The 12727-nt window shown below is 44.0% G+C and overlaps 1 protein-coding gene across 5 annotated transcripts in view; it reads right to left on the bottom strand.

Annotated features, from left to right (window-relative positions):
- LOC146634308 (protein NLRC3-like) overlaps positions 1-11166 on the bottom strand; it is a 223074-nt gene extending 211908 nt beyond the window's left edge. For 2 of the 5 annotated variants that reach the window (XM_085376314.1, XM_085376299.1), the window contains exons 1-6: positions 11078-11166; positions 10892-10993; positions 10316-10414; positions 5007-5085; positions 4659-4845; positions 2733-4530 (exon numbers count right to left, since the gene is read on the bottom strand). In XM_085376314.1, coding sequence (XP_085232440.1) covers positions 2733-4530; positions 4659-4845; positions 5007-5085; positions 10316-10414; positions 10892-10993; positions 11078-11166 — 2354 coding nt within the window. Of the gene's footprint in view, positions 1-2732; positions 4531-4658; positions 4846-5006; positions 5086-10315; positions 10415-10484; positions 10584-10891; positions 10994-11077 lie in introns of all 5 variants that reach the window. The other 3 variants (XM_085376307.1, XM_085376333.1, XM_085376347.1) reach the window with 3 other exon arrangements.
- Positions 11167-12727: the final 1561 nt, after the last annotated feature.

Raw genomic sequence — 12727 nt, forward strand, 5'->3', positions numbered from 1 at the left:
CACTTACTCCTTGTAAGCTCCACCTGCTCCACCATCTGAGTCAGAAGACATGAAAACAAACTGTAAATCTAGTAGAAACATGATTGGAAATCTTCTCAGATCCATTTGTACATTTAGAGCCTGATCCTGAAATATAGCAGCACGGACATTCACAGCAGCAAAGGGTTCTTGCTGATCTGAGCTGGCTTGGCCCTGGCTTATTGACGATTAAAGAAAGCGGAACCAGCTGTTCAAACCCCCACAAGGCTGCCCGCTGTGACTGAAACAATGAGACGGGTCGTGAGTTCTCAAAATGGGCTCATTGAACGCAGCACGGATAAGATCTTGAAGAAGCTCATGGTGGTCATGAGTTCTCAGACTTTGCTCTTTGAGCGCAAAACCAATAACCTCTCGGAGAAGCTCGTGGCTCTCCAACGGGAGATTGAGAGACGAGTGACGGACTGTTAGATCAGCTGTGAAATTGACATGCAGTTGTTCGCACCAAAGAAAGCCACCATCAGCTCATGCGGGTAACATACCGGCGCGAGCTGTGGTCTCAAGGCTGGAGCTGAACATAACAAATCTCACCCTGATAACAGACGGTGTTTAGACTGTTCCTTCCCATCCTAAGCATGCTTATCCCCTCCCGGTGCAGACGGTGGGTCGAGGGGACCAGCACAAATGCTGCAGGCCCGGGTGCGCTGTCTACACCGGCTGTCTCTCACCTTTTACCCATCCCTGTTGCTTGTCATGTGCTTCTATGGCGCATTAAGAGTTTTCATGTGTTCTGCGCTAAGGTCATTTTTTTTGTCTTTTCTCAAACTGATCTCCCTGTTGGAGCTCAGTCTGGGGGGAGTTCTTTTTTCTCCTCATCTTTCCTGATGTTGTGCATTTTCTGCTGTTCGGTTCCGGGTCGCTGCTCTAGCGGCTGACCGGCCAGCTACCTAGCCTGACCCGTCTCCCCAATGTGATGTTTGTGTATTGTATGTACGGTTGGAAAGCTCAGTATCCTAATTGCCCCTTGAAAATAAATACAGTGTTCTGAATCTGAATCTGAAAAGATTACAGAAGACGACTCTGTTCAGTAAATATTACGCTCATGCTGTCAAGAAATACCAAAGGTAGGTAAAACTCTGGTTGTTGCAGCCATCCAGTATGACATGCTTTGTACTGTTCTGCTGAAGTTTGTGACACCTGGTTGATGAGTTGTGAAGGACGATGAAACAAACACTTCACTCAATGTTTGTCTTCTAAACTGGATGTAATTTGGGCAGCCGATAGTTTTTCTTAATCTATCCCAGCTGCAAATAGGAACACAACAAATAAATAACTTTACCCACTTGGATCCTTATCATTCAAGATTGTGAAAAGATTCTCTAGTCAGAGAATACTGGGGATGTTAGATGAGAGAGATGGAAGATGATGAAGGGGAAGAGTTTTCAGAACTCGAGGCCTTTTGTCTTCACTGTATAGGACAAAGAAGACAGGAAGGGAGGGAGAAGTGAGGAGAATAACACACAGGAAATGGTCATGGGCAGACTCAAACCAGGCCCTGGAGTCACGACTCTAACCTTCAGTACATGGGTCACCTGCTCAGCCAGGTAAGCTACAGCAGTCAGCAGTGTGTGAGTTAATTTGAAGACAATGATGACTATAAGTCAAAAAAAAAAAATACTATCATCAACCAACAAGGGGAAAACAGTGAGCTTGAATGACCAAGCTTTGACCAAGTGTGGCTCACTCCTCGGTCTTCTTGCCCAAGTAGTGAACCACCCTGCATGGCCATCAATGTGGTGCAACCAAGGCCATCATACAGTACAGGCCATCCAAGCTGATTTTAACTTTTCCTCCCAGATACCACCTTAGAAATCATCTAGATTAGGATATGTTGGCTGTTCTAGATCCAATCACAACAAACAGAGAGCTGTTGTGTGTCCAAGGTGAACAGGAAGAATATATACATGCATAAAGTCAATAAAGTCAGAAGGTTTGCTTTAGACTGTGCTGCAGTTTATCATCAAAGACAAACAGGCACCATGCTGCCAATAAATGGCATCAAGTCTGACTTGAGGTTTTTTGTTCTTTTTTTTTTTACTCAAGATTAAATTTTATAGCAACCACAGCAGAGATAACCAGGGAAGGTGTGCTTGAGGGGATATAGCTACAACAGCTGGTTTCAGACTGAAGATGAACTGAGGTGCTGCACCCAAGTCTGCAGGTTCAGGGAGGGACAAACATCTGCTGCAACCAGATTGGAGTGAGAGGAGAGAGCAGGCCAACAACAACAAAGAAACAACAAACACACTGTGGAAGACCGAAGCAGAGTTTAGTTTAAAGTGGAACTAAGGATGTTTCTCTGGCTGCCAGGATTCACTGAGTAATTCAAATGCTTTCTTTAATGCAGGACCCACCATGCATGTAAAAGCAAGTGTTTCACCAACATTTGTGACTAAAATAGACCTGCAGTAGAAATGTATCTAGGAGCATGCATGTGAATATAAAGTATCACAACATCAGGCACATGCAGCCTAAGTGTTTAAACAAAGACTGATAACATAACAGCAGCAGTGATGATCAGAGTTTATGGTGAATCCAGCGTCTCGAGTTCTGGAGGCATCAAAGAGGTCACAGTTGTATTGGAGAAATCCCAAAACTTTAGGATACAAATTCATACAAAGACAGAAAGCCTGGTGAAATAAATTACTGACACAGTTGGATGTTAAAAGTAAAGACATGAGTACAAATGTACTCACAGAGCTTTGTTGGAGGCTTTGACCACTGGTAGCAGCCTCAGAAGAGCCTCCTCTGAAGCAGAGTATTTCTTCAGGTCAAACACATCCAGATCTTCTTCTGATGACAGTAAGATGAAGACCAGAGCTGACCACTGAGCAGGAGACAGTTCATCTGTGGAGAGACTAGCTGATCTCAGGGACTGTTGGATCTCCTCCACTAGAGAACGATCATTCAGTTCATTCAGACAGTGGAACAGATTGATGCTTTTCTCTGCAGACAGATTCTTACTGAGCTTCTTCTTGATGTACTGGACTGTTTTCTTAGTGTACTGTGAGCTACTTCCTGTCTGTGTCAGCAGACCTCGTAGGAGAGTCTGATTGGTCTGCAGTGAAAGACCCAGGAGGAAGCGGAGGAACAAGTCCAGGTGTCCATTTGGACTCTCTAAGGCCTTGTTCACAGCACTCTGGTGGAGAGATTGAAATTTTAGTTTGTTAAATAGTTTAGACCATGTAGAGGTTGTTTGTTGTTCTTCCAGCAGATTGAGTCCAGAGTTGATGAAGGTCAGGTGGACATGAAGAGCAGCCAGAAACTCCTGAACACTCAGATGGATGAAGCAGAACACCTTGTCCTGGTACAGTCCTCTCTCCTCTTTAAAGATCTGTGTGAACACTCCTGAGTACACTGAGGCTGCTCTGATATCGATGCCACACTCTGTCAGGTCTGATTCATAGAAGATCAGGTTTCCTTTCTGCAGCTGATCAAAAGCCAGTTTTCCCAGAGACTCCATCATCTTCCTGCTCTCTGGACTCCAGTGTGGATCTGTCTCAGCTCCTCCATCATACTTGACCTTCTTCACTTTGGCCTGAACCACCAGGAAGTGGATGTACATCTCAGTCAGGGTCTTGGGCAGCTGTCCTCCCTCTCTGGTTTCCAGCACATCCTCCAGAACTGTAGCAGTGATCCAGCAGAAGACTGGGATGTGGCACATGATGTGGAGGCTTCGTGATGTCTTGATGTGGGAGATGATCCTGCTGGCCTGCTCTTCATCTCTGAATCTCTTCCTGAAGTACTCCTCCTTCTGTGGGTCAGTGAACCCTCTGACCTCTGTCACCATGCCGACACAGTCAGGAGGGATCTGATTGGCTGCTGCAGGTCGTGTTGTTATCCAGAGGCGAGCAGAGGGAAGCAGTTTCCCCCTGATGAGGTTTATCAGCAGCACATCCACTGAGGTGGACTTTCTAGGGTCAGTTAGGATTGTAGTTTTGTGGAAGTCCAGAGGAAGTCGACACTCATCCAGACCATCAAAGATGAACACAACCTGGAAGTCTTCAAAGCTGCAGATTCCTGCTTCTTTGGTTTCAGTAAAGAAGTGATGAACAAGTCCCACCAAGCTGAACTTTTCCTCTTTCAGCACATTCAGCTCTCTGAAAGTGAATGGAAATATGAACTGGATGTCCTGGTTGGCTTTGTCTTCAGCCCAGTCCAGGCTGTATTTCTGTGTTAAGACTGTTTTCCCAATGCCAGCCACTCCCTTTGTCAGCACTGTTCTGATTGGTTCGTCTCTTCCAGGTGAGGCTTTAAAGATGTCTTCTTGTCTGATTGTTGTTTCTGGTCTGTCTGGTTTCCTGGATGCTGTTTCAATCTGTCTGACCTCATGTTCATCATTGACCTCTGCAGTCCCTCCCTCTGTGATGTAGAGCTCTGTGTAGATCTGATTCAGGAGGGTTGGGTTTCCTGCTTTAGCGATGCCCTCAAACACACACTGGAACTTCTTCAGGGTGGATTTAAGGTTACGATGACAAACTGCAGCTTGAAGCTCTGAATGAGAAGAAAAATAAACACTCAATTCCAAAAAGAACTAATCTTTAAAACATGTTGCTCCATCTTCCATCTCTGGAAAATGTTCATTTATCCAGCAGCTTAAATCTTTAGATAAATCCTCTTACTGCTCTGCAGACGGTCAGCCAGCTCCTCCTGCTTCATTCTCCTCAGGAAGTCCACTGTGATCTTGACAAATGCCTCTCTGCTGCTGCTTCTCTGACTCTCTAAGCATTCTGGGTAATCTGGACTCAGAACCTTCTGGATCTTCTTCAGCTCGTTCTTCACAAAAGTGATGATGTTGTCCTCCAACAGCTGGAACAGAATATTTTTGAATGAGCCAATCAGACTGAAATCATGGAGCCAAACATCAGATCCATGTTGGACACACTGACGATCCACTGGTCTACAAAGAGCAGCATGGAGATGACTGTGAACAGAACAGATGTAACAGTAGTTGTTGTACATGTACAGACCATAAATATGGAGTCCAGCTGTGTTTGATGCTGCTGGGCAGACTGACCACTGGGAACCTCTGAGCTCTGCTGCTCCACTCTGTGGAGGAACCATGAAGGATTAGATCAACACAGGATAAAGATCCAGGAGTTTCTGCTCAAATAACTTCATCTGAATCAAGTCTGTCAAGTTTTAAACTCTCAGATTGTGAACATATCAGTAATTTTCAGTCTGTTTTCATGGACGTCCTTTCAGTGGTGATGTCAGGGATGATTTTGAAGAAGCTCATCAAACTGAACCATCAGCAGATCACTGCTCCAAAACCAGAACATGATCCGAGTCTCCCTCCACCACCAGAACACCAGCTTTACTAACGTGGTAGATCAGTGTAGTACAGGGCCCTGTTTCAGGAAGCCGGTTTAGTGGAAAAACTGAGTAAGTATACCCTGAGTTAACGAAAACTCTGGGTTTTCGGTTTCACAAAGCGAGTTCAGCTGCAGCCTGAGTGAGTCACTATGACGACACACTCCGTGAAGCTAACCTGCCCCCTAGCAGGTTTACTACAACTAACCCTGACTGTCTCCGCCCCTTTGTCGGAAACCTGACAGTAGGAAGTGTCGGACATGGCGTGCCACTTCCTTGAAGAGCCAGTAGATCGTGAAGCCCAAATTCTCCGCAGAGCTCTCCGCCGGGAGAGAGTGATCAGAGCGCGTTTGGACATTTTATCATTTCCTGATGATTTTCTGTGCGAACGTTACCGTTTCTCAGCACAATCTATAATTTATTTGGATAACATCCTCAGGCCATATATTACGCATGTGACACATCGCGGACATGCTCTCAGTTCATTGCATATTATTTGTATTGCACTTCGGTTTCTTGCAAACGGGAGCTTTCTGTATAATATTGGTGACGCTGAGCACGTTTCCAAGGCTACCGTCTGTCGGGCAGTCAGGAATGTTACAGTTGCACTGAAACGTCTCCTGTACTCGTTTGTGGTGTTCCCCGGTCACAGACCCACAAGATTTATCAAAGAGGGATGCCACAAAATTGCAGGTATCAGGATGACCAAAACTTAATGTATGATGTGGTGATACTTGGACTACTACTTAAATTGCACATTTATTTTCACGGTTCCCAGGCGTGATTGGCTGTACAGATGGCACTCACATTCCAATCATTGCTCCTTCAGTAAATGAAGGAGACTATGTGAACAGGAAGTCTTTCCACAGCATTAATGTACAGGTACATAGTTCCCTGTAGCATGTCAAACTAACAAATTATTTCATTATAGTAATGGATGCTAATTTGTGTTCTCTGCACTGTGAAGATCATATGTGATGCTGCCAACATTATCACAAATGTGGAAGCCAAGTGGCCAGGCTCTGTCCATGACTCACAAATATTCCGTGAATGTACACTGAGCACAAAATTTGGACATGGTGAGTTGAGAATACTTTAAAATATATAAAGACCAATTGCTTCAGGGACATTTGAACTGAAGTGTACCCTTCTGTCTTAGGAGAGTTCACTGGCTACTTGCTTGGTGATAGGGGGTATCCATGTTTACCCTATTTGCTTACCCCTTACCCTGACCCTGAACCGGGCCCACAGCAGCGATATAATCTGGCTAATTGCAGGACAAGAGCCAGAATTGAAATGACTATCGGAATGCTTAAGGCCCGGTTCCAGTGCCTGCAAAGACTCAGGGTCACCCCAGAAAGGGCATGTGACATTATTGTGGCATGTGTGATTCTTCACAACATTGCCACAATTAGAGGAGAACACTGTCCTTCTGAACCAAACATCAGCAGTGATCCAAACCATGAACATCCTGACCCTCCCACGGACATACAAGATGGAAGAGCAGTCAGAGACACCATATGTCACAATCATTTCTTTTGACCCATCACCTCAACATGTTGAAAGAAGAATAAACTGATTTTTTGTTCAACTGGCTTTATTGGTCGCCTGTATTTCCTGTACACAAAGTATTAAAAGATGTAAACCTCATAAAGTGTCTCTGTTGCTTCCTCCTCTGTAACAGCTGTCAATGTTTCTTCATTATTTTCCTGTAGTAAAGAAATAAACAACATTGCTGTTCTACTGTAAACTCATATAATCTGTGGAGTATTACTCACAACTGCATGTTGGTCTGGCTCAACAGGAGGCTGCACCAGATGCAGTACACCATCACCATCAACTGATAGAATATGAGGTTTATACAGGTCACTTATAACTTACAAGGGACCAAATGGCAATTAACAAACATACCAAGCACCTTACACTTCATTGTCATTATGCTCTCAAAGACAACCAAGACTGAGGGAAGGCAAAATCAGTCGGAAAATAACTTCACTACAAAATAATTCATTATGGTAAAGAGTTTATCAAATGAATGAGTAGCACTGCAAAGGTGACTGTGAAGAAAGGATGTATGCACATCATGTATTATTTTGAATTTACCCCCTATGTAGGCACTTGTGTCTTGCGGGGTTATTGACTCAGAGGATGTCCCCGCAGAGATGCCTTCGGCCACAGGGCGCCCACTGTTTTGGCTGAGGGCCAACTGCTCAGCCTCTGTGAGTGGTGGTGGTGGAGGACCCCCACCTGTTTTTCGGGCCTCCGCTTTTTTTCTGTTGGCTATAACGGGCCACATTTGAGCATACAGAGTAAGCAAATATGTACTTGTAATGTGCTCAGATAATTTCAATAAGTGCTTACAGAAAGGAAATTAATGTAGCCTCTAACTGCAATTGATTTACATGGGACAAACAGACCAAGCACTATGGCTCATAATACAATTACACCTTACCTGTTTGGACTATATTTTTATATTTCATTTTTACTTGCTGCCAGGCACGTTTGGGGCCTGTTGGGTTGCACCTGTGCTCACATCACATCACAAAATAAAATGTATAAAATAACAAATAAAATAACATATGATAAAATAACGTGTTAAATGGGTGGAAATCCCTCGATCAATGTTTAAATTAACACTCACGCATTGACTCTGTCGGCTATGTTTTGCCATGCATGCTTTTGCAGCTGTGGCTGTGTTACTTTTTTCCGCGGAATTTGCATGTTATCGGCATATGCTGCCATCAGAATTTCGGCCTCAAGCGCTGTGAAATACATTGACCGCGCCTTCTTTCCCTCCGTCTCCATGGTGACTCGCTTAATCTGTGCTCCGCTTATCAGGGCTTTATGTATCCTCGTCCGCGCGCTTCACTTGGGGTTAAAGCAACTCCGCGTTGACTGAACTAATTGTTATCAGCCTTTCTGAAACCGAATATTCCGAGTTGGACAGTTCGGGGTTACTCAACCGTGAGTGTCGTTTTTCACTCTGAGTTTTCCAAACCGGCTTCCTGAAACAGGGCCCAGATCAATAACTGATGAGTCATTTGATCAAAATCACTGAGTGCTTCACGTCTGACCCTCTGATGCTTCTGTAGACATTTTGCATATTTAATGAATGTCTGACAGTTTTACATTCATTCTATGAACACAGTGGAAATGTTGTGTTATAGTCTCCATGTTGTTTCCAGCATCATAAATTCTTAAGTTCAGAAAATTAGATTCTTTCTTCACAGCTGAAAAACAACAACATTTATTCTCTATTGAAATCTGCATCGTCCACTCCAAAGGTCACAATCTGAAGGTAACATCTGGTTTTGTTCCCTGTGGTTAACTCTGAGCATCAGTATGGTGGGATTTATCCACTACATCCACACCACTGTGGTTCAGTGTTGTCCTGATGGAGTAACAGCAGCCAGTATGATCCAGGCTTTAGCTGCTGGGTCTCTGTGTGACCTCTCAGACTGTTTAACAGATCAGACACAAAGAGAATCAGAGCAGCTCTGTTCTTTAAAGACAAACATGAACCCACTCAGGTCACACTTTCCCCACAGACATGAGCATCACTGTCCTCAAACAGCAAATGACCAAGTCGAACATTTGGATCTTTTCTCTTTCATTGTTTTCTTTTTAATGAATCTTTGTAACAATCTGAGGATGTTTCAGGTCATATTTATCCAGGAAACACAAACACAAACAGACGGACAGCTGGATCCTGCAGACTGTGACCTCTGACCTCTGCAAACAAACATTTTTCATTCTCTGATAAAGTGATTGAAGCAGCTGTGGTCACACAGACTGCAGATAATGCAGCTGTTTCCTGTCAGTAACATCCTCTTAGATTAGAGTTCAGCTTTTTATAGGAAAACAAATGTCCCTGAATGCAACAGTGAGACACAGTCTGCCTGTGTGGCTGTGATAGCTGCCGTTAGGAGCGCTCATGTGTTTGCAGTTAGACGAGGAGATGTTACCATCATGGACATGTTAACAAATCCTGCAGCATCACGTGGCACAATCACTTTGTGTTCCTGTCTCACACGACGAGCCTTTGTCTAATGCTCTCTGAACACTTTCCTGAAGAGGAGCTGCACAAACCTTTGTTTGCTTTCTAGAGCAGCGTCTCATCCTCACAGAGCACAGCTGGCACCCTTGTTACCGTTAGCTTAGCCACCAGGCTAAAGTCAAACTACCCACTGCTAGCAGCTGTTTCTATCATAGTTTAGGATTGAGATGTGTGAGGTCGAAATTTACACCTGTGATTAAAATAAATAGTTAAAAACAGCCAATTGTGTGTCTATAATAATATTGTGTCTAAAACCAGATAAAATGACAGTTACAGCTGAGCCTGTGTGTTCTTGGAGAGAACATGGTTATTCATGTCCCATGTTATTGCAGGTATGTGTACTTTGAAACATGTATATGGTTGAGCTGCAGGCTAATTCTGTTTAAGACATATTGCTTATTAAGTTTGCCCAGTAGATGGCAGCATTGTTCCATTTACTATTGTATGTAAAAGGGAATTTTGGCTTTGGTTTATTTATATTTACATGAATGTGCATTTAAGTGAATTAATTTTTCTTTTGTTATCTAAACCACAACGCAGTAATGTTTCTATTTTATTTTCCGTGATAAGTATTGTTGCCATTTTATTTTTCAATCAATATTTGTTTTTATTTATTTGGGAAAACTAAGAGTTCCACTATACGATCATAAGCCTATCGTTAGTAGCAATGAAGCTTTCGCTGTGTTTGGGCGGAATCCTGTTGCTGAAACCCATGGTTATTCATGTCCCATGTTATTGCAGGGGAATAAATCACGCCTGAGCTCTACCCACTTCGAGTCCAGAGAGTTTTATTCACACAGCGCTGGAAAGAGAAGCTGACCAGGGGTTACATTGGTACAGAGATGCATTTTAGAAACCAGGAAACATCAAATCATTTAAATCAGAGAGTTCATCTTACTAGCAGCTCACCTCTCTGCAGCAGAGACTTTAAAATCAATGTAGCCATCTTTAGACCAGTCACTCTTTAAGGACACAGAGCTGGGTCCAGGTTTGAGTCTCTGATGGATCCTGAAAAAAGTTGTAAATCTTCAGTTAAATTCTCATCACATATCAGCTGATATTATTGGTGTTAGCTTACCTTTTCTGAGCTGACTGTCTTTGCTCAAATCTCTTAAGGGCATCTTTGACTCGGTTACTTTCATTGGACACAGAGCTGGGTGGAGGTCCAGGCTGGTTCCTGTGAAAAACCATCATGGACATTTAAACAATTCGTGCAGCATCACGTGGCACAAACACTTTGTGTTCCTGTCATCTGCAAGCAACAGGAAGTTCATTAATAAAAGCGGGATGGAGACGCGACTGTGTGTCCAAATGTGTCTTAAACCAGATGAAATGACAGTTACAGCTGAGCCTGTGTGTCCTTTGTGTCCATCTCTGTAGGAGAGCAGTGTCCTTTGAGACACTGCTTTCCTACAGAGATGCATTTTAGAAACCAGGAAACATCAAATCATTTAAATCAAAGAGCTCATGTTGCTAACAGCTCACCTCTCTGCAGCAGACACAGGCTGGGATTTAAATTCAATGTAGCGCTCTTCAGACCGGTCACTCTGTAAGGACACAGAGCTGGGTGGAGGTCCAGGCTGGTTCCTGTGAATAATGATGCAGCAGTGATGTGAGTGCTGAGCTGTGACATGGAGAAGAGTCATGGACAGTTAGAGATGGTCATCTCACCTCTGAGCTTTGGTCTGGCTCTCATGTTCCCCACACAGAGTGCTTTTAGAGGGAGGGACTCCCTCCTCTCTGTCCTCACACTGATCCATGCTGCTCAATTCACATCAGCTCACACACACTTTCTACCTGCAGAGGAAACACAAATCATTCATGTGCACATCAGCTGAAATCCTCCTTTCATCATGTGTGCTGTCCAAATATCAGCTGCTTCTTTCCTGCTTCATCTCAGTGTCAGCTGGATGCAGTCAGACAGCAGTGTGAGGCAGAGGAAGCTGCCATCAGCTGCTCTGCTATCAGTCCACTAGATGGAGCCTGAAGCACACACGATGCATTCACTGACACACACTGATTCACTGTGACGGGAAGCTTCAGTCAGTCCAACACGTGTGAACAACATTTTAAACATTTCAGCTGATCCAGGATTCAAAGAGGATCAGCAGAGTTAAAGCTTCACACTAATTCTTGCTGCTGAGTTTGCAGAGAACTGCACACACACTGATTCACTGCTAATGAGAAGCTTCTTCCATCCAGTAATTCATCATCCATCAGCTCTGCTGCTGCTCTCAGTCCTGGACTCTGATCACACACTAAAAGCAGCTTTTTAACTCGTGTCTGTAAGAACTCTTAGCGTTAGCTTAGTGTTAGCTTAGCGTTAGCTTAGTGTTAGCATGCTGTGTGGCTAGCTTAGCGTCAGAGCTCTGCAGGTGTCTCGTGTGTAAATATTAATCACAGTGACAGTAAAGGAGGTAAAGGGCTGTGACGTCATCACGTACGCTGCGTCCTCTGTGGGCTCTGAGTGAACTCAAAGTACAAACTACAAGTACACAAACACGAACGTAGCTCAGAGTGGCGGACACACTCGGCCTCGTTGGTCCAGCTGTGAGTCTGTTACCGTGAACTATGGAGCGGCAGATTTGTGCTGAACTAAGCTGCACACAGCTGATGTTAGCCAGGAAACATTACACACTGACTTTAATGGAGAGACCGGAAATACAAACACACACAGTTTGTTGTGTGAAGAAATCAAACACGAGCTGAACAAACAGTAAAGTTCCTAAAGACAAACTGTTAAAGGAGGAAACAAAGCAAACTTACAGTTTCTTCACACCAACAACAAGCTCCACTCCACACCTGGACACTAAACACGGACACACAGGTGAGCTGCTTCCTGGAAGGAGGCGGGACTCCACCTGAAACTCAGCACAGGTGGGAGGGGCTCAGCTCTGTGTGTGCTGATGTGTTAACTTTAAAAATATGCCGTCTGACTGCTCAGACTGAGTCAGAGTAAAGTTCACATGCTGACGTGTGGAGACATGAAACCTTGTTGTAGCTGCAGGTGTGAACACACTGATCCCAGATCAGCTCTGCTGTATTTGTAACATGAACATTTCTGCTGCAAAGCTTCAAATGTTCAGCATGTTTCTCTGTTTCCAGTCTATAGATCCAGTCACACTTTCTACCTTCACCTGTGCAGTAAAGACTGAGAGCAGAGCTGAAAGCAAGCGTCCAATCAGTGAGCAGCATCAACACCTGAGCTTCATTCAGACTCTGTTATTGAAGATGTTGTTGGTACAAAGTTCATCTGCTGCTCACATGAATCCATGAAAGATTTATTTCACTGAATGTTTCTTCAAAGCTCATTTCAACCTG

The sequence above is a fragment of the Diplotaxodon limnothrissa genome, linkage group LG3, assembly GCF_057381915.1.
Source record: "Diplotaxodon limnothrissa isolate DT_005_m linkage group LG3, D_limnothrissa_male_GT1.1, whole genome shotgun sequence".
NCBI classification, from domain to species: Eukaryota; Metazoa; Chordata; class Actinopteri; order Cichliformes; family Cichlidae; genus Diplotaxodon; species Diplotaxodon limnothrissa.